Source organism: Rhipicephalus sanguineus, chromosome 6 (genome assembly GCF_013339695.2).
Source record: "Rhipicephalus sanguineus isolate Rsan-2018 chromosome 6, BIME_Rsan_1.4, whole genome shotgun sequence".
Lineage (NCBI taxonomy): Eukaryota > Metazoa > Arthropoda > Arachnida > Ixodida > Ixodidae > Rhipicephalus > Rhipicephalus sanguineus.
Genome location: NC_051181.1, coordinates 71755160 through 71780392, shown reverse-complemented (window position 1 = coordinate 71780392; position 25233 = coordinate 71755160). Strand labels below are relative to the sequence as shown.

General features: G+C 45.9%; 1 protein-coding gene across 2 annotated transcripts in view; it reads right to left on the bottom strand.

The window, feature by feature from the left end:
* Positions 1 to 3248: 3248 nt before the first annotated feature.
* LOC119395878 (uncharacterized protein DDB_G0271670) overlaps positions 3249 to 25233 on the bottom strand; it is an 88389-nt gene continuing 66404 nt past the window's right edge. The window contains exons 3-6 of one of the 2 annotated variants that reach the window (XM_037662883.2): positions 13032 to 13311; positions 12068 to 12345; positions 11690 to 11842; positions 3249 to 4815 (exon numbers count right to left, since the gene is read on the bottom strand). In XM_037662883.2, the coding sequence (XP_037518811.1) occupies positions 11778 to 11842; positions 12068 to 12345; positions 13032 to 13311 (623 nt within the window). In that variant the 3' untranslated portion in view covers positions 3249 to 4815; positions 11690 to 11777. The remainder of the gene's footprint in view (positions 4816 to 11689; positions 11843 to 12067; positions 12346 to 13031; positions 13312 to 25233) is intronic. The other variant, XM_049416803.1, reaches the window with a different exon arrangement.

Genomic DNA, 25233 nt, shown 5'->3' with positions numbered 1-25233 from the left:
GGCAATCCTAAAATTATGAAGTATTGTATGGTATTTCTGCTTTCATTCGCTCGCATTAAATTCCGAATGCCACAGAATACACAAGACACGCATTTACTAGATCATTGTACCGGAGCGTTATTAGCCGTGAAAGGTGTGTATACAATAATATTATTCATAACTTTGCTGAAACTGGCGTATTACTGGCAAATTTCTTAAAGGTGTGTATACAATAATATTGTTCGTAACTTTGCTGAAGTTGCCTCCACTTACAGCCAATAGCGTTACGATACGTACTTGAGGGTATTTTGCTGCAACAATTTGCTGAAACAGGGGACTTTCTTACAGGCTTTTGAAATACCAAGTAGTTCGATTAGGTGGACGCCGCGCGGAGCGAACAGAAACTGCCGTTTGGCACCACGAGCTTTCCGCCCACATGTTCCCTCGTCGTTGCCCCGCCGGCCCGTCTTGCCGGGTCGCCGTTCGCTTCTCCGCTCTTCTGCCAACGCGATAGATGCCGTAAAACAGAAGAACCTGCCATTCACCGCAACGCTGGCGATAATCAACGCAGTCGAACATGGGGAAAAGAAGCCTTACGGCGTCGCTCAGTACAGCATCCCAAGAAGCACGATCAGTGAGATATTGGAAAACAAGGCCTACATTAGCGACAAGGCAGACTAGATGCTTTCGGCGCCCGACGAGTATGCGCTGCAGCGCATATTTTTGAGGCGCTATTTAGATCGATACCGTGTTTCTCACGTGTAACTCAGGCCTGCATATAACCCCGCATCCCCGACTGCAAACCCCAGAAAAAATACTAATAAAAAACACGTATTGACGTGAAGGCGTCGTCCTTACATTATCATGAGGCGTTGCCGTGACGTCAACGTGCGCACCGAAATTCGCATCGCAAATACAATAATTTCATTAAAAGTTGTATACCGAATTTATCGGATATATAGAACTAATTCCGGTTTTATTGCGAGTTCGATATATCCGGGTTCGACTGGATAGCGAAACTCACTTAACCTTCTTTAAGTCGACAAGGAAAAATACAATTTATTCAGGTTATTCTCGTTCCACCTGGACTAATATTGTGCCTCGATTCCGTGCGCGCTAATCACGCACCCGCCAGCAGTGCAGATCTACCCCATGGAAGAATGCACAGATTATGTCTACTACAGGCAGCATCACACGTGCAAAATTGTTAAGGCGCAGAATTGAAAATAGGTCTTAGTTACGCTAGTTAAACTCGGCAGTCGGCCTCAAACTTTTATTACAGTGCGATTTTGCTGGCCATATTGTGCAGGCAGGCCCGCAGCCAGGAATTTTTTTCAGGGGGGACCCACTTGCTGAAAACATTGACTATTTGAGAATAACACCTATTTTCTTTATTTATTGTTGGTAAAAACAGCTACTTCAAAATTTGGGGGGGGGGGGGCGACGCCCGGGCCCCTAGTGCCCCCTCCCCCTGACTACGGGCCTGTGAGCAGGTGACTTACTAGCCGCACTTCGCCGCATACAACACTTTGACTGCGATATTGCCGGGGGCAAGACGTATTAATAGGCGTGAAAGCTTCCTAGCTAACAGCTACATAAAGAAAAAAAAATCTACCGCTTCTGAAGAACGTGACTGGTGAAGCGCAAGGAACCGGCCGCTCACTCCACACACAACCATTCAAAGTTTCTCATACAATGGTCATTTACGCTGCATGGCATTGAACTTAGAACTTACAATACTGCTTCCTGGCATTGGCTCACATTGCTCGATGCATATCAGTTCTGTGAACAAAATTTAAAACGGGGGCATCAGAGCCGCTGTTCTTGCAACAAAGTGCTCTCAAGACCACACGCCTGCGCGTTGCAGGCAAGGTGTCCAAACGAAACTCAGGCGAAAGCGCACCAGCTTCCCATACGGCCTAGCGGCTGCCGCTCAGAGTGCGCGCTAATTGTTGGAAAAGTCCATCACCGTTGACTCTCGGGCAAGTAGTCTGTCTGCAGCTGTAGCTCATCCTTCCTTTCAGCTTCTTCGGCAAGGATCACGTCATTCTCCTGCGCTGAGGCTGCAACGCTTTTCAGGGCATTGGCTGAAACTTTGTCAGACGCTGACCAAAGTGAAAATATATTTACTGACATTTCGGCTGTAACACGGGAGTCCTACACGTGAGTTGTCACCTTGGTGAGCGTCTGTCAAAGTTTTCGTCAGCATTTTGTCCTGACGGGACTATACCTCGTCAGACCCTTGACATTTCAAAGCAGTGCGAAGGGAATAAGGTTGTTGGTATCGATCATTCCTGAACTGCTCTAAATGCACTCGTGTATTTTTTGAAGCTTTAAGACCAAATTAAGAACTGTAATGCGTGCACAGGACAGATTTCCTTCTTGTCTTCTCTTCTACCCTCATCCCATGTCCCCGTAGAGAGCTGCCAACCATACTGTTAACTCACTTGCCGTTCTCTTTGTGTTTTTTCTCTAGCTCTCTCAAAATACCAACAAACAGTGCGGACGTGTTTAAGTATTTCGGAATGCTTAAGTATTCCTGGATGTGGCGCACACAGGAATTTCCCACTGTTTCATCTTCTACTTGAAGTAGTTTGTACAGGAATTATACATTATCAATGTCTAGTTTGTGTATATATGCGTGCGCTTGCGACTGTACGTATTATTTGTGTGTATATGTGATCGTAGTATATAGCATAGTGATCACCCGACATTTGGAGTAACAAGCCAGGCGATAAAACAGGCTAACGTCTCCGGGAACACGACAAAAATTGAGATCTATCTATCTATCTATCTATCTATCTATCTATCTATCTATCTATCTATCTATCTATCTATCTATCTATCTATCTATCTATCTATCTATCTATCTATCTATCTATCTATCTATCTATCTATCTATCTATCTATCTATCTATCTATCTATCTATCTATCTATCTATCTATCTATCTATCTATCTATCTATCTATCTATCTATCTATCTATCTATCTATCTATCTATCTATCTATCTATCTAGCTAGCTAGCTAGCTAGCTAGCTAGCTAGCTAGCTAGCTTAACATTGGAGGTGATCTCTCTTTTTTTATTAAGAGAGCTGCTGACAATGGGCAAGTACGCCGACCATATCCCAAGTTTATTCAGCCACGCTTTCGCGGCGGCGCAGCAAATTTTCATGTTAATGAAGTCGTGCGAGTGAATCTGACATCGATGTCCGCGACGACATTTTCGGTCAGAAAAGATATACAACCACAAACACATCAATTGCTCACATAACTCTTTATATTTCATCCTTTATGTACAGATCTTTTTTTTTCATACACAGTTACCGGGACAAGAAATCTGGAGAATAAAATTATGCACAAGACAGAGCGGCATGCTCCGTGCGCGCGCGCTGATGCATGGTAGTCTGTCCTCATTTATTCATAGGTATATCCACCTGGCATGCGACTCAGACAACGCGTTAAATAGGCCTATAATCTACACAACTCATAAATAACGTCAACACAGCGGTTCACGGGGGTCAAGCTCGTAATGCACGCCGACTAATTGGCTTGCCGCGGAATCGCTCACGCGCGAATGGCGCGGCCGCTACAAGCGATGACTGGAATAAATTAAAACGGGACGAAGGAATAAAACACAGTGCTCCGTCTTGCCCACCTACTTACCGGTTTGTTTTCGTGTAGATGCACACGCACACAGACACAGACGCACACGCACATGGGCGACGCGAGGACACAACCACCTGTACATTGCGCCTCATTGAACATGACCATCCGCAAACCTGCCTCCCAGATGCCGCTAGCTAAGTTGAATGTCTCAGGTTGCTCGTGTCAAATATATTTCTCAAAACACGTGCGTGAAATGGCCTAAACGTATACATGTAAAAACGCGCACACTGTTTCCTTCCCGAAACGTGTGATGTCTAACGCTTCGATAACAGAAGAGACGCGTTTGAGAATTTAAAAGAAGCCTTTCTCTGTGAAGTTCAACAGCACGTTTGTCTGTCACCGCATTAAATGCCGAGTTACCTCGAACTCGAGAAATGCGTGCTTCCGACGCAGGACATGGACACGGTGAAAGGCCTCCTACTATTTTGTATAAAACAAGCTCAATAATATGCTGTATCACTTAGATTTAACTGAGCTAAACTGTGATAACTCAAAATAATGAAATTTCCTTCCAGCGCACAGTTGCTTTTCTAAGAAACAACCACATCATGTCACGATAGGTTGGCAAACATAATGAAGGTTTCTTATTAGGGTTCTTTCATCGATACCGTAAACAGATCCGAAGCCCAGAACACGAGGCATGAGAGTTCTAACGGAAATTATTTTGGGAGTACGGCTCTAAAGGTAAACAGATCGCAGCGTCGTACAACTAAGCGAGGCAGGCTTGAGAACGCTCGTATAGTATACAATGACGGCACCGCGAAACTACCCAGTGGTTTCGCAGTGGTTAGGTTATCCGCGTTGACCGATATACCACGCCCGAAAAGTAAGGTTCCACGCACACTCACAAGGTGGTACACATAGGCACACGACAAGAAGAAAGAAAAGTTGCAGGCGCACACAGTTCGTTCGCATTGTCCTTCTTCGCAGGGGTCGCAGAATGTTCGCGGTATACGTAGCGACACGTCACGTGATAAATAACCGTCGGCGCACTCCTCACTCTGTTGCACATGCGCAGTTCGTTTTCGAGCTCACTCCTTTTTCAAACGTCTGCCGTGTCTTCGTTACTGCGAGGCTGAGGCGTCGATCGGGGAGGTATATGGAGAAGAGGGTCGGCTTCAGAACCAGTAGAGGTCCTTGCACGGTTCTTGGCCTTGACTATCGAGCCCTGCGTTCCATTGGGGAAAGATGACACAAAATGAGAAGAAGATAATTAGTGGTCACAAAAGCAACGCTACGCTTCCGATGCAGCTCAGCCAACAAGCATTGTGAGGTGCTTCAGATGTCCATTGTTATGTAGTTGTGCGGTCACTGCACATTAAAAGAATAACATGCTTCTTCTTTAATTATCGGCCTTGAGGATCTCTAAGTGTCTGCAGCGACAATAAATTTGAAAGCAGAGTGCTCAGCAATTAAATTGCTATAACAGGCCTGCATGGCGGCCGGTACAGTTATTACAGCGAGCACTAAGTGATCCCCGCAGGTGCAAAATGTTGTCGAATTGCAGAACCAAGAATCTCGTTTCAGTTGGGTGATGTGATGTGCCAGCAGGATGTAAAACGACCAGTGCTCACTCATGGCGCAAAAAAAAAGGAAGCTTGAGGTGCCATGCGGACCGTATATCACGTTTGAAAAGCTGAGCGCTGTATTTTCACAAACAAACAGCACATACCTTCCTTAATCAGTCGGACATTGTCTGAAATCCCCGAGTGAATATATTTCTTAAAAAGACTGTGTTTGAATGTCTTTTCAAGGAAATCCTCATTTGAGATAATAAATGCATCTCAAATGGGACACGTGGTTGACTAAAACTTGCGTGGGCGTTTGTGTGAGTTTCTCTTCCGCTCCGTCCGTCCCCCTCTCCCTCCCTCTGTCGTCCTTTCCCAACTATATATATATATATATATATATATATATATATATATATATATATATATATATATATATATATATATATATATATATATATATATAAATCGTAGCACAGAAACATCACAATTTCACGTCATGAATTATGTAGGTGTAGTTCAATCTATAACAATCTTTCGTAAGTCGCAAGATCACGACGCCGTTAGCTATTCAAGGACAAAGCTTCCAAGTCCCGATGGAAGTGGGTCTTCTGGAAGGTCCAAGCCGACAAGGTCATGCTGAGAACATGCCACTGCTAATAAAGCAGACAAGCTGGGGTTCCAGAACGTTATAGGGAGGGGCCAAGATGCAGTCGTAGCTATCGTTTGTGAAATTTTCCTTCTTATTCAAGGACATGTACCTATGAGCAACAGATCTCGATGGAAGAACATTAAACTGGGACTAACAGCTGGCTTATAATCATATAAGGTGCCGCTGAAATGCGCTGAAATTTTCGCAACATAGAAGGGACTAAAATTTTTAGTTTGCTTGCCGCTGAAAAGAATGGCATGCTGCATTGTGCGAATTCGCAGAACTACTGTGAGCAACTTTCACTCACTGAATACGTGCCCCAGCTCTAATAACCGGGGGTCCTGGCTCGAAACTGACGCTCGACAAGTGCACAGTACCATCTAATCGAAAAAGAAACAATAAAACACTGGACTAGACCTATCTGCGTGTAATATGTTTACGGACAAAAATTATTGGGAATTTCTCATGCCAAACGCGAATTTCCCTATATAAGGCACACCGTAGTTGGGGACAAAGTGTAAGAGTGTTGGTAATCCGCGCCTATAAAAATTTCGCCGAGATCAACCATGTGAGCTTGGAAAAGCTACGCCATAGCCATCCGGCTCGCGGCTAGATATTTCACGGACCACTGAATAGTACAAAGTGCAACAAAACTAATTGTCAACGCATTTTTTTTAAATGCCATCTGCAGTGTGTCACGCAATATGTGCTCTCGAATACACGCCTTGAGTCTGTACTTTCGCACACTTTCCGGGGCCCGATGCGCCTACACTGCGCAATATCCTGAACAGGACATCAAAAGATACAAGACTGAATGGGAACGCATACCATAATATCATATTGCTCAGAATGTTGCTAGTTCAAAAAAATATTCATCTCCATGTATTCATAAAGGGATATTTCCTACAGCTTTCTTCGTGTGCATTAAACTTTGCGGACACAAGCCCGCTTGAAAACTGCTCACTTATCGTATTCTTCAGCTGTGAATAAAAGGCGTCAACGAAACGAAGACAAGAATAGACAAGGTCGTACGCCTATCCTATTCTTAATAAATTGTTTCGGTTTTTCACCAAATAACAAAGTATCCGCTTCTAGTTTACATTTTGTAAAGCGATTCTCGGCCAGGAATTACAACGTTGAAACTCCTGGTCTACAGGCTTACCGCGGAGCGCTCGTTCAAACTACGTGAGCACCACGAAGGCTTAGCTGTTGCTGCAGTTTTGCCGAGCCTAATAGATGCGTCTGCGGCCACCCCGCCTAGATACAACGCACTATCGCAAAACAGAAGCGTCATCACCTCAACAAAAAGAGCGCGGGGAAGCCCCCACGCATTTGTCAGTATACGTCTGATTCTGAGTGGGAGAAACGAATCCGGGAGACAGTCGGCAAATTGGAAATGGCAGGGACCGCCGACATGGCAAGAAAAAAAAAATATGTCGCCATTGCCTCTGTTCAGAAAAGTTACGGCATGAGTCACGCTTTCCCGACGATGGCGGGCCTCCCTCAAGCGTTTTCCCGCGTTCTGCTCGAGCTGCGCTACCTCAACGCTCCGCCGGCGGCGTCGCCAAAACGCTGACTCCCGTCCTCCCGCTGTTCCCCATTTCCCTTCACGAGCTCTCCTCTCCTGAGAAACACCCCTACCCACCCGCACCAGACCTGGAGCGCCCGCTCGCTTTCCGGCCAATCAGGAACGAGGAATGCGGCAATTCCTCCTGGCCGGCAAAACATTATTTACTTCCGCCAATGGCCGCGCGAGCCGCCATCATTCCAGCTCCGAACTATATACCGCTGAACGCCACTCACTCTCCGCCTCGCTGCTCCCTACGCGTGCGCGTCGCAACGAGGCTCCCTTAGCGCGCGCGCGTCCGGGAAGCGGAGAGATGAAGCGACGGTAGGGTGTGCTGCGAGCGTTTGGGAGGGGGCGGCGGTGGCGACGCCAAGCGGGCGCGAGGCGAACTCGTTTTAATTGAGGCCGTCGCGCACCGCAGGTCCTCGCTCTTCCCTGGCACCGATCGTGATTCCGCGGGTCGCAAAATAGACGGGCGCGGATGTGCGAAGAGTGCTAGGTAGGGTGGACTAACGGCTTGGCTAGCCTTGTTTCATGGCCATCACTCGGTGAATTAGAAAGAGCCCGGGCTTCGCGAGGCGTCCTGCCCTTTGGTGGGCTGCCTGCCCTGTCGGCGCAGCTTTGCAGCTGTGACGAAACGCGACGAATGGGGCAGTGATGTCAGGCAGTTGCTTTAGCGCTGCCGCTGCGAAGCTACAATACGAAGTGTAAAAAAATGACCTTGTTCATGTTGAATGAAGGAAGATAATTTTGAGGGCTCGTTTCTTTTTTTGACACAAACTTAATGAAAACCAGCAGATAGTGAAGCCAAGGAAGGTTTAGGCGACATTACTTGTGTATCGTAGTAATTATGATATAAATGTGAACAAAGTAAATTGAACGAAAAAACAACTTGCCGCCGGCAGGGACCGAACCTGCATCCTTCGGATTACGCGTCCGATGCCCTTACCAATTCAGCTGCGGCGGTGGTCGTCCCCTCGTGCACTTTTCACGTCTTTATGTGTATGCAAATCGGGCGTGTTAGTCAGCGCCGCTCGAAGCCATGACAGCGAGTGTGGGACGCTCTTATGCTGGTCTCATTCAGCTGGGGAACACCGAGAATTATTACATACGCTACCTGAAAAAGGAGTTAACTTTTAAAAGTCCGCTTTGCAAGTTTACAAAAAAACGCTTCATTTGTTGGCAGGAGTCTGGCAAAAGCATCATTACATTTACCTTTCACATAATTTCTGTTTTCACGTGCGAAATAAGATAGCAGCAGCTTTAGTCACAAATATATGAAGAGAAGCTTTCTGCGCAGATATCGATGTCCCATAATTGAGTTCTTATCCATTGGAGTTACAAGAACTGAAGCGATACAGTAATTGAGTCAGGTTTGTAAATTATGTGCGACTTTGTATTCAATGTGGATAAAAAGGCACCCTAGGCTTCACAACTACAACTTTGAGGCTTCAAAAAATACAATCGGTAACCCAATTTCCTTAACGCTTGCCTATTTCCGAAAAGAAACTGTTCTCTGAAACAACGGTCTCGCAATATATTTTCACAAGTATATTCACCGCTTCACAGTATTGATACTCCCGTCAGTGGACGCAGAATGAGCATACCAAATGCAAAATTTCTTAATGAATAATCATCTTGAGTAGGAACACAAATGGGGCTTTGGAAGTGTCAAATATAAAGTGTAGCTTTATTAAGATATCTTGTTTGTTTTCTAGCTTTTCTTTATAACTATATGCCACATTCGGGAAATTTTCAATGTTCCTTGACAATTACTTTGTGATATATGCACTTGCCTACTGCACTGGAACTGTGAAGCTGCGTTAACAAAGTCTAAAAACTGGCTTTAACAACAGCACCTGAGCAAACATAGCATAACATTCGGTTGTTAAAAAAAAATATGTGGTTTATTCCTCAGGCCACTGTGATATAGTGCCCACTGAAAGAATGAGAAGTCAAATCTCGAAACACGTACATTAGGGATGAATCGCCACTTTTTGGAAAGTGTATCACCTGAGAAAAACGTTTGTGCACTCAAATGTTAGACCATGATGAAATATAGTTAGAACCTTGGAACTCCTTTGTTCCGAAAGACGAAAGCTTGCGACGAAATTTTGGTAACTTGCAAGACGCATTAATCTTACTCAAGGAGCACAAAAAATTATGCAGGTTCTTTATGAAGAATCTGGGAAACGGGTCTGCGAATAATTTCGAACACTAGCGAGCGCATTACTGAACTTCAATCACAAACTATAACAACTCTCCGTATCTCTGAGCATGTATACCTTGCCCTTCTTTTATTTTCTCCTGGAAAGGCTATGCATACCGAGTGGAAAATACCAGCTCAGTTATTATTGGCCTTAATTGCTTTCGCACTTCGTGAACTTCGGAGCACACAGTCGAGATCAGCCGTTCCAGCGGGCTACCCCTTCAAAATGTTAAAACAGTGCAGAAGCTCAGGGAAACACGGAAACTTGAGGTGATGAAAAATACTTGAACATGGAGAGTTCCTGGAGCCAGTGTCTCGACAAGTGGTCTTGCCTCTGTCGAGGCAGCCTTGGAGAAGGCAAGACCACTTCTCGAAACGTTGCCTCCAGCCCTGTTCAAGTATTTTTCATCCCTACAAAATGTTGTCATTTTACGGGTCTACAAGAGCGATATTTCTTACATGCATGTTGTCAGAACAATTTAACTTCTAGGACGGCATATTTCATTTGTTTTAGATGGCTGTCTTGTTAGTGTTACTATTTCCATTTTTCATAAAGAAGCGGCTGGTAATTGAATCTGGTCGTTTCAGGTTTCCGCCATTACAGGCAGAATGCATGGAAGGGCATTCATAGATTTTTTTTCCCTTCTGGCACAGTATTATTTAAAGAAACAGAAGTTTTAATTTCTTGGCGACGGCTATTATATTGCATAGCAGAATACGTGGCCTAATTAGTAATCTGTTGTGGCCCTCATCACCGAAATCAGTGCCTCGGGGAGGCACAGTGACCCACCTACAATCACTACGGCCCTTTTGTGTCAATTAAAGCTTGTTCATTTTTCAAATTTTTATCACGGCGAACAATATTGGCTATCATAAGATACAATGGAGGTTGAAGCACAGTTGACGTGGAAACAATGGTTCGGTTGAAAGCGTCATACCAATGGTCCCGCTGCTTTCCTAAAATTCAACGACACATTACATTACTTCAATGAAAGGTGAGGGATTAATAGCGAACCTAATTTTTGAATTCCGTAATGATCCCCCATCTCATGATATTGAAAAAGCGTTAGATTAGGGAACTATGTTGCTATGGCATAAGCCAGGCATGGAGAAGAGGCGGAAGACGTTAGATGGCGGCCTCTGATCGCCAGCATTACACTGCCAGTAAACAAAAACAATTCAACCGTAACAAGATAGTGGTGTAGGTGTTCTCAATGAGGAGAACCCTTATTAAACTCTGTCCTGTCGTGGCGAGGATGAACCGACACTGAACGCATCTAGAAGCAACGGGTTAACATGGCTAGAAAATTATAGCATCATGGTTCACACATACGTCGCATATGTTCAGTGCAACATACAGCACCGGCTGTCATTCATGTACAAGAACTTACGGATCACCGGCCCACATGTGCATTGCATGTATGCTGTTTAACTAGATTGGCCCTGTGACAAGGATATAATACCTAAGATTTTGAAAGCTTTCTGTTATAAAAAACCTACCGAATAAATTCAGGAATTCCCAGATGTCTTAAGAAAGAGGTGTAGGCACTGTATTTTACCTTCGTAGCAGAATGTAACCCTCAACGCTTTCCTTGGCGTCTAAAAGGCCATAGCATGATGACATTGTGAGAAATAGGCTGCTGCGACGACAGACTGAAACTTTTGACATTTTGCAATCTCGATGGTTTATGATATCACACGAGACTTGTTGCGTTGAGCTTGACAGCGTAGCATACGGAATGGTTACGTCAAAGATATTCACTGACGCTCTCTCGAAATGGCCGGTAATTCAGTGTGACCACCCGCTTTCACTATGGCTAAAGATAGAGATAAAGTAATGGGAAAGAGCCAGCCACCACAGGACAAAGAGTTAGACAACAGGAGGACTCGAAACATCACACCGCAACCAAAACCACCACCACCGTTACAGCAAGCAAAGACGAAGCCCATGTTAATGCACAACCGCCTCAGAGAGTTGGTTAAACTAAAAGCGCAAGCATCCATAGCCACGAGAGTTTCTGCATTTAGTTTAGGGGACGCCAAGCGAGGAGCGTAGAAGCTTCCAGGGAAGTCTGGCAGAAGCGGTAGAAACAAAACAAAACGTACTCTTGCTTTGTCGTAGTGACGTCACCCGCTGTAGACCCACCGGTGGTGGTTGGTTCGGTATTTTTGTTTCGTTTTCGTTTTTTTTTTTTCACCGGTACGCGTGCATCGCCTGGAACTTGTACAACTCCAGCATGTAGCCGCCGCTGTTGGGATCTGGAGACAGTGGTGCAAAGTACGTTGCAGACAATCCGCCAGTTCACTACAGTCCTGGTACACAAGCAACTATCCTGTTTCGTAAGCGTGTTCTCTCCCACTCATGGCACTGAGCTTCTTAAACACTGCGAGTATCATTGCCCTCTATGCGCTAAGCTGTATACCTAGCCACATTTCAATATATAGAAATTCTAGAAGCACCCGTATATACTAGGGGTTCCCTACCGGTCATGGCGGCCGCGGCTGCTGCGGCTCCCATCCCGTAATGATGATGAGCGGCTGCCTGGTATCCGGATGCGTCCACCACGTGGTGCCCGGTCAGCTGGTCGTGATGGTAACGGGCTGCGGGCGAAGCCCACGCATCGCTCTTGTCCAGCGCAGTACATGTGGCTGGAGCCAGGCGCGAGGAGCGCGGCTGCAGTAGCAGCGAGCCGTACTGCTGGGCACCGAAGCGGTGCGCCGCTCCACCCGCAGAGTACGCCAGCTCGTGCATCGCTGAAGACCTGTGTGGAGGAGCATTGACGGTGTAAGCATGGGGACTAACATGATTTCTGACGAAATTGTCTTTACAACAAAGAAGGCGAGAGGGGAGCGGGGCAGTCATTTATTGTCTACTCGAGCTAACCATATTTTGTTACGTCTACCAGATTTTCCTGCTTTTGTCATGTCTGCATCACATCGCGGCGCTACCTGTGTCTGTAACGAGAGCAAAACAATCGAGTCCCTAAACGTAAACGAAATTTACGTTTCTGATGCTCACATGCACTTTAAATATCGGTGCTTTTTGTTCGCGGACGTTTTCTATTGTTCTTGCTTAGTCAATATATTGCCTCTTCATAACAACGCTACGTCGCATCAGGATTTATACCGCTGTGGACAGGAGCATGACCTCTAGTAGACACAGATAAAGCGTGTCAACGCGTTTACATAGATAAATTTCAGAACGCATTGTGAAAGATTGCAAGCAGCGAAGTGCGGCAGGATCATCAACTGATGACGCTGTTAATTTCTCGGTACAATTTCAACCAACTGCCATCTCTAGCAACAAAATGACAGAACAGCCTAACAAACCAGGAGGCAGTATAGAGGAAGAAGACAGTCACGCTCCTTCTACTGCTCCTTCTAGTCCCCATGTTTTGTGCCCTCTTGTATCCTGTAAGCTTGTTGTACAAAAGCATTTAGATCATACCTGTACGGCCCAGCCTGGGGCGCCGTAAGCGCATAGTGCCACGGGTCACTCTGCAAGCTGGCGTGTATGGCAGCGGCATTTGCTGCCGACGCGGCGTGGTGGTGAGCGTGGTGGTAAGGGTGTGGTTCGCTGCTCGCGTACAGGTCCACGGGGCTCGACACTGAGCCGCCTGCGCTGCCGGTGGCTGTGGACATGCCGTGGCTGGATGAACCGCCCGTCGGCGACTGGTGGCAATTCCAAAACGAGGCCGGGAAGTTGCGCTGCGCCATCGGTGGCGCGTCTGCAAATAAAAGAAAGATAACAGGAGCTCAATTTACTGATCCAGTTCGAACTTTAGACCCATAGCATCAGAAATAAATGGTCACAAACTCCTGAAAACATTTTAACATTTCGTTAAAAACGTCGGCACTTGCGATGAAGTAGTATATAGACCTCATGGCATGTATGTGTCTCACTTGTGTATCCCAGACATTCACAGACTTTGTTACAATGAGAACATTTAGTGGTGCGAGATTTCCCCGTGGACGAGATCGGGTGCTGGCAGGGGGTATCGAGTGCTCACTCCGCAAAAGGGAGGTTAACCAAGTTGAGTACAGTTTGCTACCCCGCTCGGGGAGAGGGGGTGTAAAAGATGAGACCGAGTGGAGAAGTTTGTTCTTTGCACAAATACACGCGCTCGTAGAAGCGTTCAGGGTGAACTGTGTACAGAGAAACGTGTTCGAAGCCCGCAGAGAGTAGCGTGTCAGGCAGAGGTCAACAATATCAGGCATCTAGCCTTTGCGTGGTCGCTGTCGGAAAAATTTGCACTGCATTCAGGTACCAACAGATGCAATTAATACAAATCTAGGCAAGTAGTGTTATACATTGGAAGCTAACCAGTACGAAAGGCTACAAGGATGAGGAAGAGAAAGACGGAAGGAAAGAGAAATTAGCCAGCAAAGAGGTAAGGGGAATAAAAGATTATAGGAAAGAATTGCTACAAAAGAAAGAAGAAGAAGAAGAAAAGGAAGAAAGGAGAGAGAACAATAATACGATAAACGACACTGCTTAAAGTCTGTCTCTAAGCCCATTTGTCCGCAAGAAACGCAACAACGCTCTCAAAGCCTTCCGTGTGGAGCACGGTATCGGCAAGACCCTTTCCTACGACAATGGGCGAATGTCAAGTCTATCTAACACCTCTGGAAGTTCTTTCCTTCGAGTACTGAAGCTAGGACAAACACGAGCTCATTGGACAGGTGATGTACTACCTATCACTGACGTTCCCAGGGGGGTGGTTGCTGAATTGAAACCCCCCCTCCCCCCGCCCCAATTTATTTTGCAATTTTGCATGCGTTTATATACGCGCATGAACATGTATCAAGGGTAGTCGAAGCCTTCCTCCCCCCTCCCCCACGCACCGAAATAAAATTTCCGGCTACGCCCCTGCTACCGAGTGAAACACTTCAGAAAAACACTTTCCTGAAAATCACCTATCAGCATTGACAAGATATATAATTACCGAATTGAAGACCTATGTTTCTGTATAAACAGACAGGCGAATGTGCAATGACACGATAATAATTCGGACATGCTACACTTCAAAGGGCCGAAGTAAAAATATTGACTGTGGTCTCCTACGAAACGAAGTCAAAATGCACGTGATGCCATAAATTTTGGCAACTGAATAACTCTGCCGATATTCTTGTAGACCCAGCTTCTTGCTTTCTCAGCCTATTATATTAATTTTCTGCCTTTTTTTTCTTTTTCTTTTCTAACGAGAAAGCACAGCATGTATACTATTTTATATAGCTATCACGGAAATATATTTGCATAGCGCGAAGCAAGATGTCAAGAAAAACACACTCGCTTTACGACGCAATTATACGTCTGCGGTTCTAAAAATGCGTTCTACCTGCTTCAAAAAAACTTCAACGAAGGGCAATAACTTTTCCGAAGGTTGCTTCATAGCGCTTCTAGCATTTATTTTGTTTAGTTTTTAGCTTGGCTCGGTCGCAAGAGGACAGAGCCACTTACGCTGCGCTAACTTGCATCTAGTCAGCCACTTAGACGTCAGCGTTTAAGCACCACAAGCTCGACGCTGCGGAAGCTCATGAGACCAGCCCACCACCGTCGGTGGTTCGGGGGCGAGAAACAAGCGACGTCGTAATACGAGAGAGCCTTTTTTTTTTTCTTAAGTAGCTCTCGTAAAGCCGCGGGTGTGTGCGGGCATGCGCTCATCTTCCCCGCGGTGGTAGAAAAAGGCGTGCCATAAATCAAGACCCTGCAGAGGGCTCCGCGAAGTGAAAAACTCTTCTTCCCAGCCAAAAGGTGGAAAGGGGAGGGACGAGGTGCCTTGGCTTTGAGCCCAAGTGCGCCCGTTAGGAGCGAGAGCTGCGTGTGTCTCGGAACGCTTCGCCACGACGGGAATGCACCGAAGTTTCTCAGTTAAAACACTTGACGCAATAGGAAGTTAAAGAGACACCAAAAGATGTAGACGATTATTCTTGTATTGGTTCCTCTTGTAAAGATTCCTCTTGCCTTGTCGCGAGAAGACCCTTGCTAAGCCACAGCACGCTCAAAAATATAATGCGGGCGGGAATGCCGCCCGGATGTTCCTGCACGGTTTAACCGTGACGTCATGGGCATTGATGGCACTCAGCAAGGCATTAAGGGCCGACATAATGGTTTAACGGCACAGATGAATGGGATTATGTTCTAAGGGAGCCTCATTCTAGCAAGTCCCAGAACGGCTGATTGAGTCAATGTGGCCAACATACGAAAACAGGCTGAAATCCGTGACGTGACGAGCAATCGTCAAACAAGGAAAGCCGCGGGAGCCCCTTTAGAGAAGTACATTTCTACAATGAGATGTGATTACGTGACCTTGTGATGTCATTGTGACGGTACGATGAAGTGACGATGACGTCACAAGTATTGGCGACCTGTGAAATCATGATGACGTCACCGGGTGACGCCATCGCCTGATGATTATGTTTTGCATAACTTGTGTTGACACCGCCGACGCTGACGGTCACTTTTCGCGTTTGATGAGTCATACATGGCTGTCCCCTTAAAAGCACGTAATTTCTTTCACCACATTCGCGCTCATCGGTGCCGGTGTACAAAGGTGTGTGATTACACTGCTTATGGTCGCATGCAATTATATATACAATCTATATACAGATTGTTACCCGGTATCCAGGGGCGTAGCCAAGGGGGGGGGGGTTGGGGGTTCAAACCCCCCCCGAAATTTTTCAATTTTGCTTCCGTATATAGGCACGCACACGTACAAACGCACGTACGAACATACATAAAGTATGGTTGAACCCCTCCCCCCCCCCCCCCCCCCGAAAAAAATTTCTGGCTATGCCCCTGCCGGTATCACCCGATATCGGCCAACCGGCGGCAAACTTCTACTAATACTGCCGGTGAAAACCGAGAAAGGTGGCAAACCTGGCCCAAAATTATCGGCCTAAACCATTGGCTCGGTCGATATTGGCTCTTTGCCGGCCACATTGGGCCATTGTCGGGTATCGCACACCCTCCATAAAAACAATATTGTCCCGACGTTGTGCGCTGTCTGTGAACTTAAGAAGTCCGGAGAGGCCCTGCCCAGATGACCGAAGCTCAGCAGCTGATGGCCTTTGTGACTAAAGAAACAGACCATCTCATGCACTAAGCAATTCTCTCCGAAGGCGCCGTCACCAGTCGTCCGGTTAATAATGTCAGTATTAAGCGCACGCCAGTTGAGGCAGGCCTGTCTGCATACACCCTTGAGGAGGAAATGCTGCAGACTTCTGATGTTTTATCCGACCATAAAGGAGGTCACTGCAGAATATACAGATCAGACATTACGTCCTTGAGTGTACTATTCTAAAATGTCCCCGCCCCCTCCCCGTAATCCATCACTCTCTACCTGACCTCTACTGCCCTCCTCTCTCATTCACTGTTGACCGCCGTTTCAGATGTCAACTGCTCGAGTTAGTTACAGCGCGGTCATCGGCAAACATTTTTGCTTTGACTTCATTCCTTTCGTATAAATTTGCCCATGTAAACAACCGCTTACAACTCGTAGGCATTTCGACGCCGTTTAGCGGGCTGCGAAGGAGGCACGTGTAATACGACTTCATGGGAAGAGGCAAACAAGGTGAAGGAAGGAAGCCATTATATCGTTGGTCTAATCTGGTGGCATGCTTAACGCGACACTTCCGCACTTTGAGTCATTAGACTGGCCCGTTTCTCATTTTATTCGAGCCATTTTGCTGGCGACCGAAGAGTGAGAGATGGCGTCAGAAAATGCTGTGACACGCTATAGCGGGAGAAGGAGATGACTGCGGGAAAGGGTAGCTTGATGACGCAATATCTCGTCTCCCGCCAACAACGCACGGCGCGCGCGTGCCTTGGATATTTACTGTTTCTTTTTCTTCTTTTTTTTTCGTTCTCGTTTGCCGCCGCTCTGGAATGCTCGTTTCACGTTCTCCATGAGTAAGCCGCCGGCATTCCCGTCAGGCGTGTGGCGGCCCACACTTTCGCCGACAGGAACGCTGAAACGACAGCGCGCGAGTGAGAGAGAAAGGAAAAAAGGCCAGAGAGAGAGAGAGAAGAACCTTGAGCGTAAACGGATTGCCCTCTGGCTGGTAACTACGTGAAAAAAGGGGTGCGCACGATCAGACGTCGCTTCGGAACGCGTGGTAGTCGATGGCGCTGTCGTCACCTTCTTAAAGGGGCCCTGCAACACTTTTCGAGCATGCTCAAAAAGTGCTGCCGATCGGTAGTCGAGGCTCCCGAGAACACGCGAGCCAAATATTATAGCAATGCGCACGGCCTGGAATTTACAATAAATTCTCAAAGTCAGCTGAAAATCGCTCCCTCTTCTCTCGACAAATGACGTATTAGTCCGCAAAATATGACGCGATTGTCGGCAGTTCCACCATTGGCTGATGTTATAATCACGATAACACCCTCATTATTACTTTCGTTGTTAATTTTGAGTTCAATAAGTAGATAATATGTATGTTTATATTATGTTATCGCGTTAAAAACACCGAACAAACATTAATATTAGCACTTCCGGTCTCACCGACAGCTCGTCTGCTCGTAGTTGCGTGGTTCCGTTTTCTTCGCCATGCGCAGTGCCGAAAACGTGAATATTTCTGTGCTTTTGACCATCGCCGGTTGCCGTTGAGAGTGGCAGCCGTTCGAGTGTTGCCTCGTCAGCTGAGAACTGCATCGTCGGCACGTTGTCACGACCGACCGAGGCACGGGCGCAGCGTGTCTCCGATAACAATGCTGGCGTCCGGTAATGGCGGCGCTTCGGGTCGTCTGCCAGTGCCGTCTTACGAGGCGGTGTATCGGAGTATGGGCCGAAACCGATCTCAGCTGTCATTCGTTCCAAACGAGCGCGCACGTTTGCTTCCATGGTTGGCAGAGCGATGAAAACACTACGGCGTTCGAGGTGCACACCCAACATTACCAAACCGACGCGCAGTTTTCAAGCACGCGCGATACACAGCGCGATCGACTCCGCTTGACGAGAACGACGCAAGCCGACCGGAAGTGGCGGCACAGACCACGTGGTTGCGCCGAGACGCCAGAGAGAAAAAAATGAAAAAAATGCCGCCGGCGCTGACGTCGCCTCCTCGCAGCTCCACCCTCCCTCCCTCCCCTCACGCCGCGCGCAGCTTTCCGCGCGCTCGCTGCGTTGAGTTGAGAGAGAAAGCTGCGGAACGTGATCTCTATAATTTGGTAACACCACTTAGACTTGACGGATTCGAAAAATTTTTGCGGCATATGGCTCGTGAAGAGTCATACGTCAATAATGGGACTATTCCAATATAACAAATAAAGGTGTTGCAGGGCCCCTTTAAGTACCCAAGCATCACGGTGAAGAAATTATTTCAGTGAACAGCTCTCCTTACACACAGAACCCAAAGCCACACACGCACACACTTTAAACACAAAGGAGAAATGACAGAAAAACGAACGGCAGCCAAGTAGATAAAAATAAGCATCCTTTTTGGTATACCCTACAATGGAAGAAGGGAAAAGGAAGAGACTTCTCAGCACAAGCAAGCGCACGGACCTCTACGAAACGACTGATGTGTCGCGCACATCACCCATACAGAGCATAAACCCCCTTTAACCACAGCGTCCTCGAATGAAGTGCCCGTTATCAAGTTTCAAGAGGTTCAAAGTTATTGTTTGGTAGCACTCCACGGTGGTGACGTCAACTTTCCCCGCGTAACCTCCCTTTCCGAAGTCCAATCTACCGAGCCGTCAGTAGCATGGACCCACGAAAAACGAACATAGTTGATCCCTCGGTCATAGGACTCAGTATAACACGAATAGAAACGTGTCCTCGCAGAAGTAGCTGAAAGAATATTATAGCTTGCTATACGAGAGCTTGCACAATATCTATTGGTGTATGCCAGCTGTAGCAGCGGTCGATGTGGACGCACCCGCGTTAACGCCTGGTGGCACATCTCCATCTCGACAACTAACGTCCATGAACATATTTAAATCTTTGTGCAATAAAGCGCAAAGGCGGGCTAGTTGATTTGGCTGCATAATGATAATTTTGCACACGCAACACAAAGACACAGACGAAAAGTCCATAAGGACCAGCGCAGACTATCAACTGACCTTTATTCAATAAGACACCACAATATATACTCGCTACAAGCACCTCATGATCACTGCACATGAGCATAACGGCATAGTGTATTCCTTTACATAAATAACAATAAATCCTTTAACAGACACGTTCCACTATCACATCTTGTTTAGCAAGTCAATTTCGTTATCATTCAGCGCTATGGATGGATGACTGACACACATCTCTTGAAGATAGAGATGTGCCAAGCTTCTACATTCTCTCTTCTTGTCTGATTAGGATGAGTTGTCTGATTAGGATGAGCACTTCGCCAATTTGAAGGGAAGGCTGGCAACACATTTAGCAATGCATTGTGCTAGTTGTTCTTCGGGTTCGTGTAGTCTTTTGTGTAACCAAACTGATGTTTTGTATAGTAATCCTAATCAGAAAACAAGAGAGATTGTAGAAGCTTGGCACATCTCTAGACTTCAAGACCTGTGGGTCAGTCATCAAACAAGAGAAATTGGAGCTTACACAGTTTGCGTAGGCTATTTACTTGGAGGAGCCGGAGGGGAGGAGTAAAGGCACACTTCACCGCTTTCCCGTCCACTCCCCACCCAAGCTGGGAAAAGTAGGAGGGCAAGGAACAACACCTAGTACACAATTTCGTAGTCATTTATAATCTTATAACTATACTCAACCAGAACAATGTGGTTTCCATAAATATTAATGGACTGAACTTTTTATTCTTCTTTAGAAAGACTTTATGTTGGAGAGCTCTATGAGTAAAGAAACTGGCACTCAGCTTTTTCTGAAGACTTCTGCGAAGTACTTTCTTTTGTCAGCTACATGTTTTGTTCAATAAGTGAGAATTTAAGGTACTAGAGTCGTAGCAGGTTCTTTATATATCGTATTTACAACGCCAAACTGAGACTTTGAAGTTTGCAGAGGGAATGCTCAGATGAAGAACAGGTTATATGTGGCTGTAATTTTTAAACTTCACGGTAATATTTCCAGAATATTATTAAACACCTCTGTGTTGTCGCTGTATAGGACGGCCCAGCCTGCACAATCTGTTTGTGCAAATTCTTCCTCGATTGAAAACAAACCGTTTTGAAAAGCAAGTCATCTCTATGAATGTAAAAAATCAGGTCATATTCAGAGAAAATGCAGTTCCCTCTCTCTCTCTCTCATATATATATATATATATATATACACACACACACACACACACACACACACATACATACATACATACATACCTACATACATACATACATACATACATACATACATACATACATACATACATACATACATACATACATACATACATACATACATACATACATACATACATACATACATACATACATACATACATACATACATACATGGCGGACAGAGTGAGAGGCGCCAGCCCCCCCACACGCGAACGAGTTGGTACGCCACTGAATGAAACCCGTCGGTGACTATGGACAAAGATAGAATTAGCTAGCAAAAGTGAAAGGTGAAGCTGTAGGGCAAGGGTTCTCGAGCATGTTGGTCCTAGGGAACCCCGCTAAGCTCCTTTAAGTACCAAGGGACATCCCCCCCCCCTTTTAAGGAAGAATTTGTCCTTCGATTCACGCTACATTCACGTGCAATAAATTCAAAAGCAAGGGTATCCAAAAAATTATTCACTGACATGCAACTGAACTCACTTTCCTTGCACCAACAAATCGATGCAGAGGGCCAACCGATTCCTGTTTTTATTTTCAGATATGCTAGTGTCGCGAATGCCTGCTCACAAGCAATATGTTGTTGTAAATGGCAGCAGCATGTCCACTGCCTTATCAAATCGCACCTCGGGTTCACTTCTAAGTGACTCGGCGAGTGCAGGACCCACTTTGAGAAACCATGCTGTAGGGCACCGTAAATATGTCAGAAGTGCACCCAGCCACAGCTTACACGAGCTGTACACATGCCCAAAACCGTAAAACATCTGTTCCATCAACGACACTAACAATGCCAGGCGTGAATAAACTATTGAAGCTGTGTTTATGACGAAGATGCGTCTGCAGCGTCGAGTACATACAATTATATATTGTCAACGTCAGCCAGACATCGCCTTGTCGCCAATACAAGGAGAGTGAAATTTGACAATGCGGCAATGTTGAAGAGAAATACTCGTAAAAAAGCACTGGACAAAGTTAGAGAGGTCTGTGAATACCCCTCGACATGAAATATTATCTCCTTTACGGATTGCTTTCTTAAAGACAGAAAATATATTATTAACCTTCAAAGTAATTTCTCTAAAATATAAACTATTGTATCTGGACGCCCAATAACACCCCCACAACTATAGCTTCTTCAGCTTTGGGAATTGTGCTCCTTAGGACGGAAATTTCCATTATGATGTATTTCCATTCCATTCTGAAGTCGTTGGGTCCATATATAATTTCGTTGCGGGTGCAGCTGCTTCCGGGTTTGGCGTAGGTCGATTACGTGTTTTTATTGCCCAATCTGTTTGTATCATGGTGAATCAGTTTATTGCAGAGGAGCAATACTGTCTGCTTCAACAACTGACTTCCTTATCAATCATATCGCATAAAATCCATGTTAAATTCAGTGAGTGTAGCTATATTGACACCCTGTTTATTGAGAGTGACTAACCAATAGAACCTTAAATACTTCAGGGCATTCGGTAACGAAACAACTCTTCAATACTGCCGCAGTACTGTGAAAATGTGTTCTGCTTCGTCTTTTTTCATGCAGTTTCCTTTGGTGCACGGCCGTTCTCGAAGATTTCAAGCATTTCATTTACTACCTCCAAACGTTTCCAGAGCTGTAATAGAGCTGTAATATCACTGGAAGCCGAAAGCATTCTTGCTTTCTCGGAAATCTAAAAAAAGAACATTACGAGTACACAAATGCCGTCAGGTCTTATTCGAATGTGCATACATAAGTTATCCGTTACATGAAGGGAAAGATAGACAAGAAAGACAAGCGAAATCGCTCTCTAGTGATAATACAACCACTCTATCAAGCAGGTGGTTCATGTCAAGGTCACATTGCTGTTAAACTTAGCTCCTTAGAGCGATACCACTTGAACAACGAACCGGCGCTAAGAAGAAAAAGTTCCCCTGTTTCTTCATCGACGCAACTTATTTTATAGTTCCAAAACACCGGAACAAACATTAGGACGACCAATATTATCGGTCGTACAGGAACGTATATGGTGCGTCCATCTCTCCGCGAAGGTGCCCTCATCAATCTTGTTGTTGTGAAAGAAACTTGCGAAGGAAGCAAAATAAAGGAGTTCTCGGCAATTATCTCTCCCATCTCTCTGTTTTCTTTCTTTTTGCATAACATCACTTTCCAGGCGAAAAGGAAGTATAATTTTCTGAAGTACAGCCGCAAATGAGAGCGACCATACATGGTATAAAACCATAACAAATACAGTATGTTCACCCTATCATTTCACCCGTTTTCTTGCAGGCAAAAGAAGTGTATGTAGAACTTGCAGCAATATCGAATACTCGGAAAAGCCAGCAAGCAAAACAAGTCCCCCAGTGCGAAATCGATCCTTCTGTCTTAAAGGGCTCATCTTGGGCGTTGAAGGTCATGAGTTGTTTTCGCTAACACAAAACGGAGAGATTAACTGTTTTATTTCGAAGATGCATTCGTTGCACTAAGTTCTCCTGTCACACGTGCCACCTATACAATACCTCCGACCTCTAAGGGACGAATAAGCCGCAAGAATCACAGTGCTTCTAAATATCTCATTCGATTGGCTTGTATCATCGGCAGTGTAAAGATTACATCATTCGCCAAATAGCGCTGTACTGCCTGCTCAGAACATGCAGTTTGCTATGCACGCAGCGCACTTTGTTCTACAGACGAAACGCCGGCGAATGGCTCTGCGGATTTCGACATTGGATACACCGAATAAGATCGCGATCCCGCGGACTGCGACGCTTCGAGGGACTCGGAGCAAGGCGAGAGGAAAAAACCCCTCTGGAGATGTAAGCAGTCGGAGCGATAGCGTGACAAACGGTGGCCCGCACCCCAACTGGAAAGAAACGGATTAGGTAATACCTCCGACCTGTTCAAAACAAAAAAAGATAAAGAAAAGGCTAGCCACTGCGCCAGCTCTATAGTGCCTGCTGACGTTTCGGCAGATGGCCATCTGCAAAGAACGAATTAACGAGTCGTGGAGGGAGAGATGAAGAAAGAACTGCGCGCGGTCTTGGGCCGCCGAAGACTCCGGTGCGCGGCACGTCTTTGCATCGCGGCGCTACCAGACTTTTTCTCGTACACGTCTTCGCCCTCTGGCGGCCGTTCCGCCGTCCCGCACCACTAGTGCCGACTGCCTCAAGGCTCTCTTTTTTTTATTTGTTTCTCTCTTGCCGAGGCTGCGCGATGCCATGCCCGCTACGTGTCACCACCGTCGCTTCTTTGCATTCTTTCGTTTTCCTTTGGCTTCAGGGTACCGGCTCTTCACGGGCGATGAGCACAGCCGCCTTAGCTTCTTTCTTCTTCCTTTCCTTTCTTTTTTCAACTTCTTCCTGAAGATCGTGGCGGTCGATTTCGACTTAAGAGCGGTGGGTCCTTGTTTTTTGAGGCGCATGTATTCATGCACCTCAAAAAACAAGTGTATAATAGGAGTACAGTAGCTGAGGATGACGATGCCTTAGCGAGCACGCTACGCTTGCGAGGCCGTGCGAGTACACCACGCTGAGAGTGCGCCAAAGATAAAGAAACAAATGCGCTCTTTCATAAGTGACTAAAATAAAGTTGAATAAAAGGAAAGGAAGTGAATGTTTCTTTCCGACTAACATGTTTTCAATTTTGTGGCTCTCTCGTACATTCAGCTCTTTACTGCAGCATGTCGCGCAGTTTCTTTACTGGATTGCCCTCTACACTTCGACTTCGAGCATAAAAGTGAAGAAGAAAGCTTAAAATAGTGGGTAAGTTGGCTCTTTAGTTAAGAGATGAGTGCTTTGTGCTGTTCAAGCGCTGGTTCTTTGGAGTTCCTTGGAAATGGGTCACAGACAGGTCCTAAGAATAGGTACTAACGATCCTCCTCGTTCCAGGAATAAACAAAACGAACAGAGTGATTATTTCACGTCCGCTACCTGACCTGAGATCCAACGGGGTCTCCTGGATCAAGCCGGGCGATCAGCGAATGGCCACTGGTGTCGTGGAATGGGGAACGCACCCTTGACATTTCTCCCTCGTACTAGTTAATTTTTTTTCTTCTTCTAAATAAACGTTTTATCATTATATGCCCTTCTTCTAGTGATCAGCAGTATGCGCAAAAAGCGCATGCCCACTAGACACCTTCTGGCGAAGAAAACATTCCTCTTGATGTATCAGCAACCCATAGAAGTCCCGTAGAATATTGCCTGTTCGCTAATTAGAAAGTATTGCTTTGCGTTTTTGAACATCCTAGTTTGCCACATGTCTCTTTGTTCACCAGTGTTATGATGACGTAAAGGTACATAACAGGGTTTCAAAATAATCCAGGAACTCACAAGAAGATGGAACCTTGAAAAAATGAAAAAAAAATTGGACCATCTCCCCGAAGGGAACCCTGATGGGATGCGAAGCAGCAGCGTTGCGCACGGGTGGCGTCACGGGTTGAAC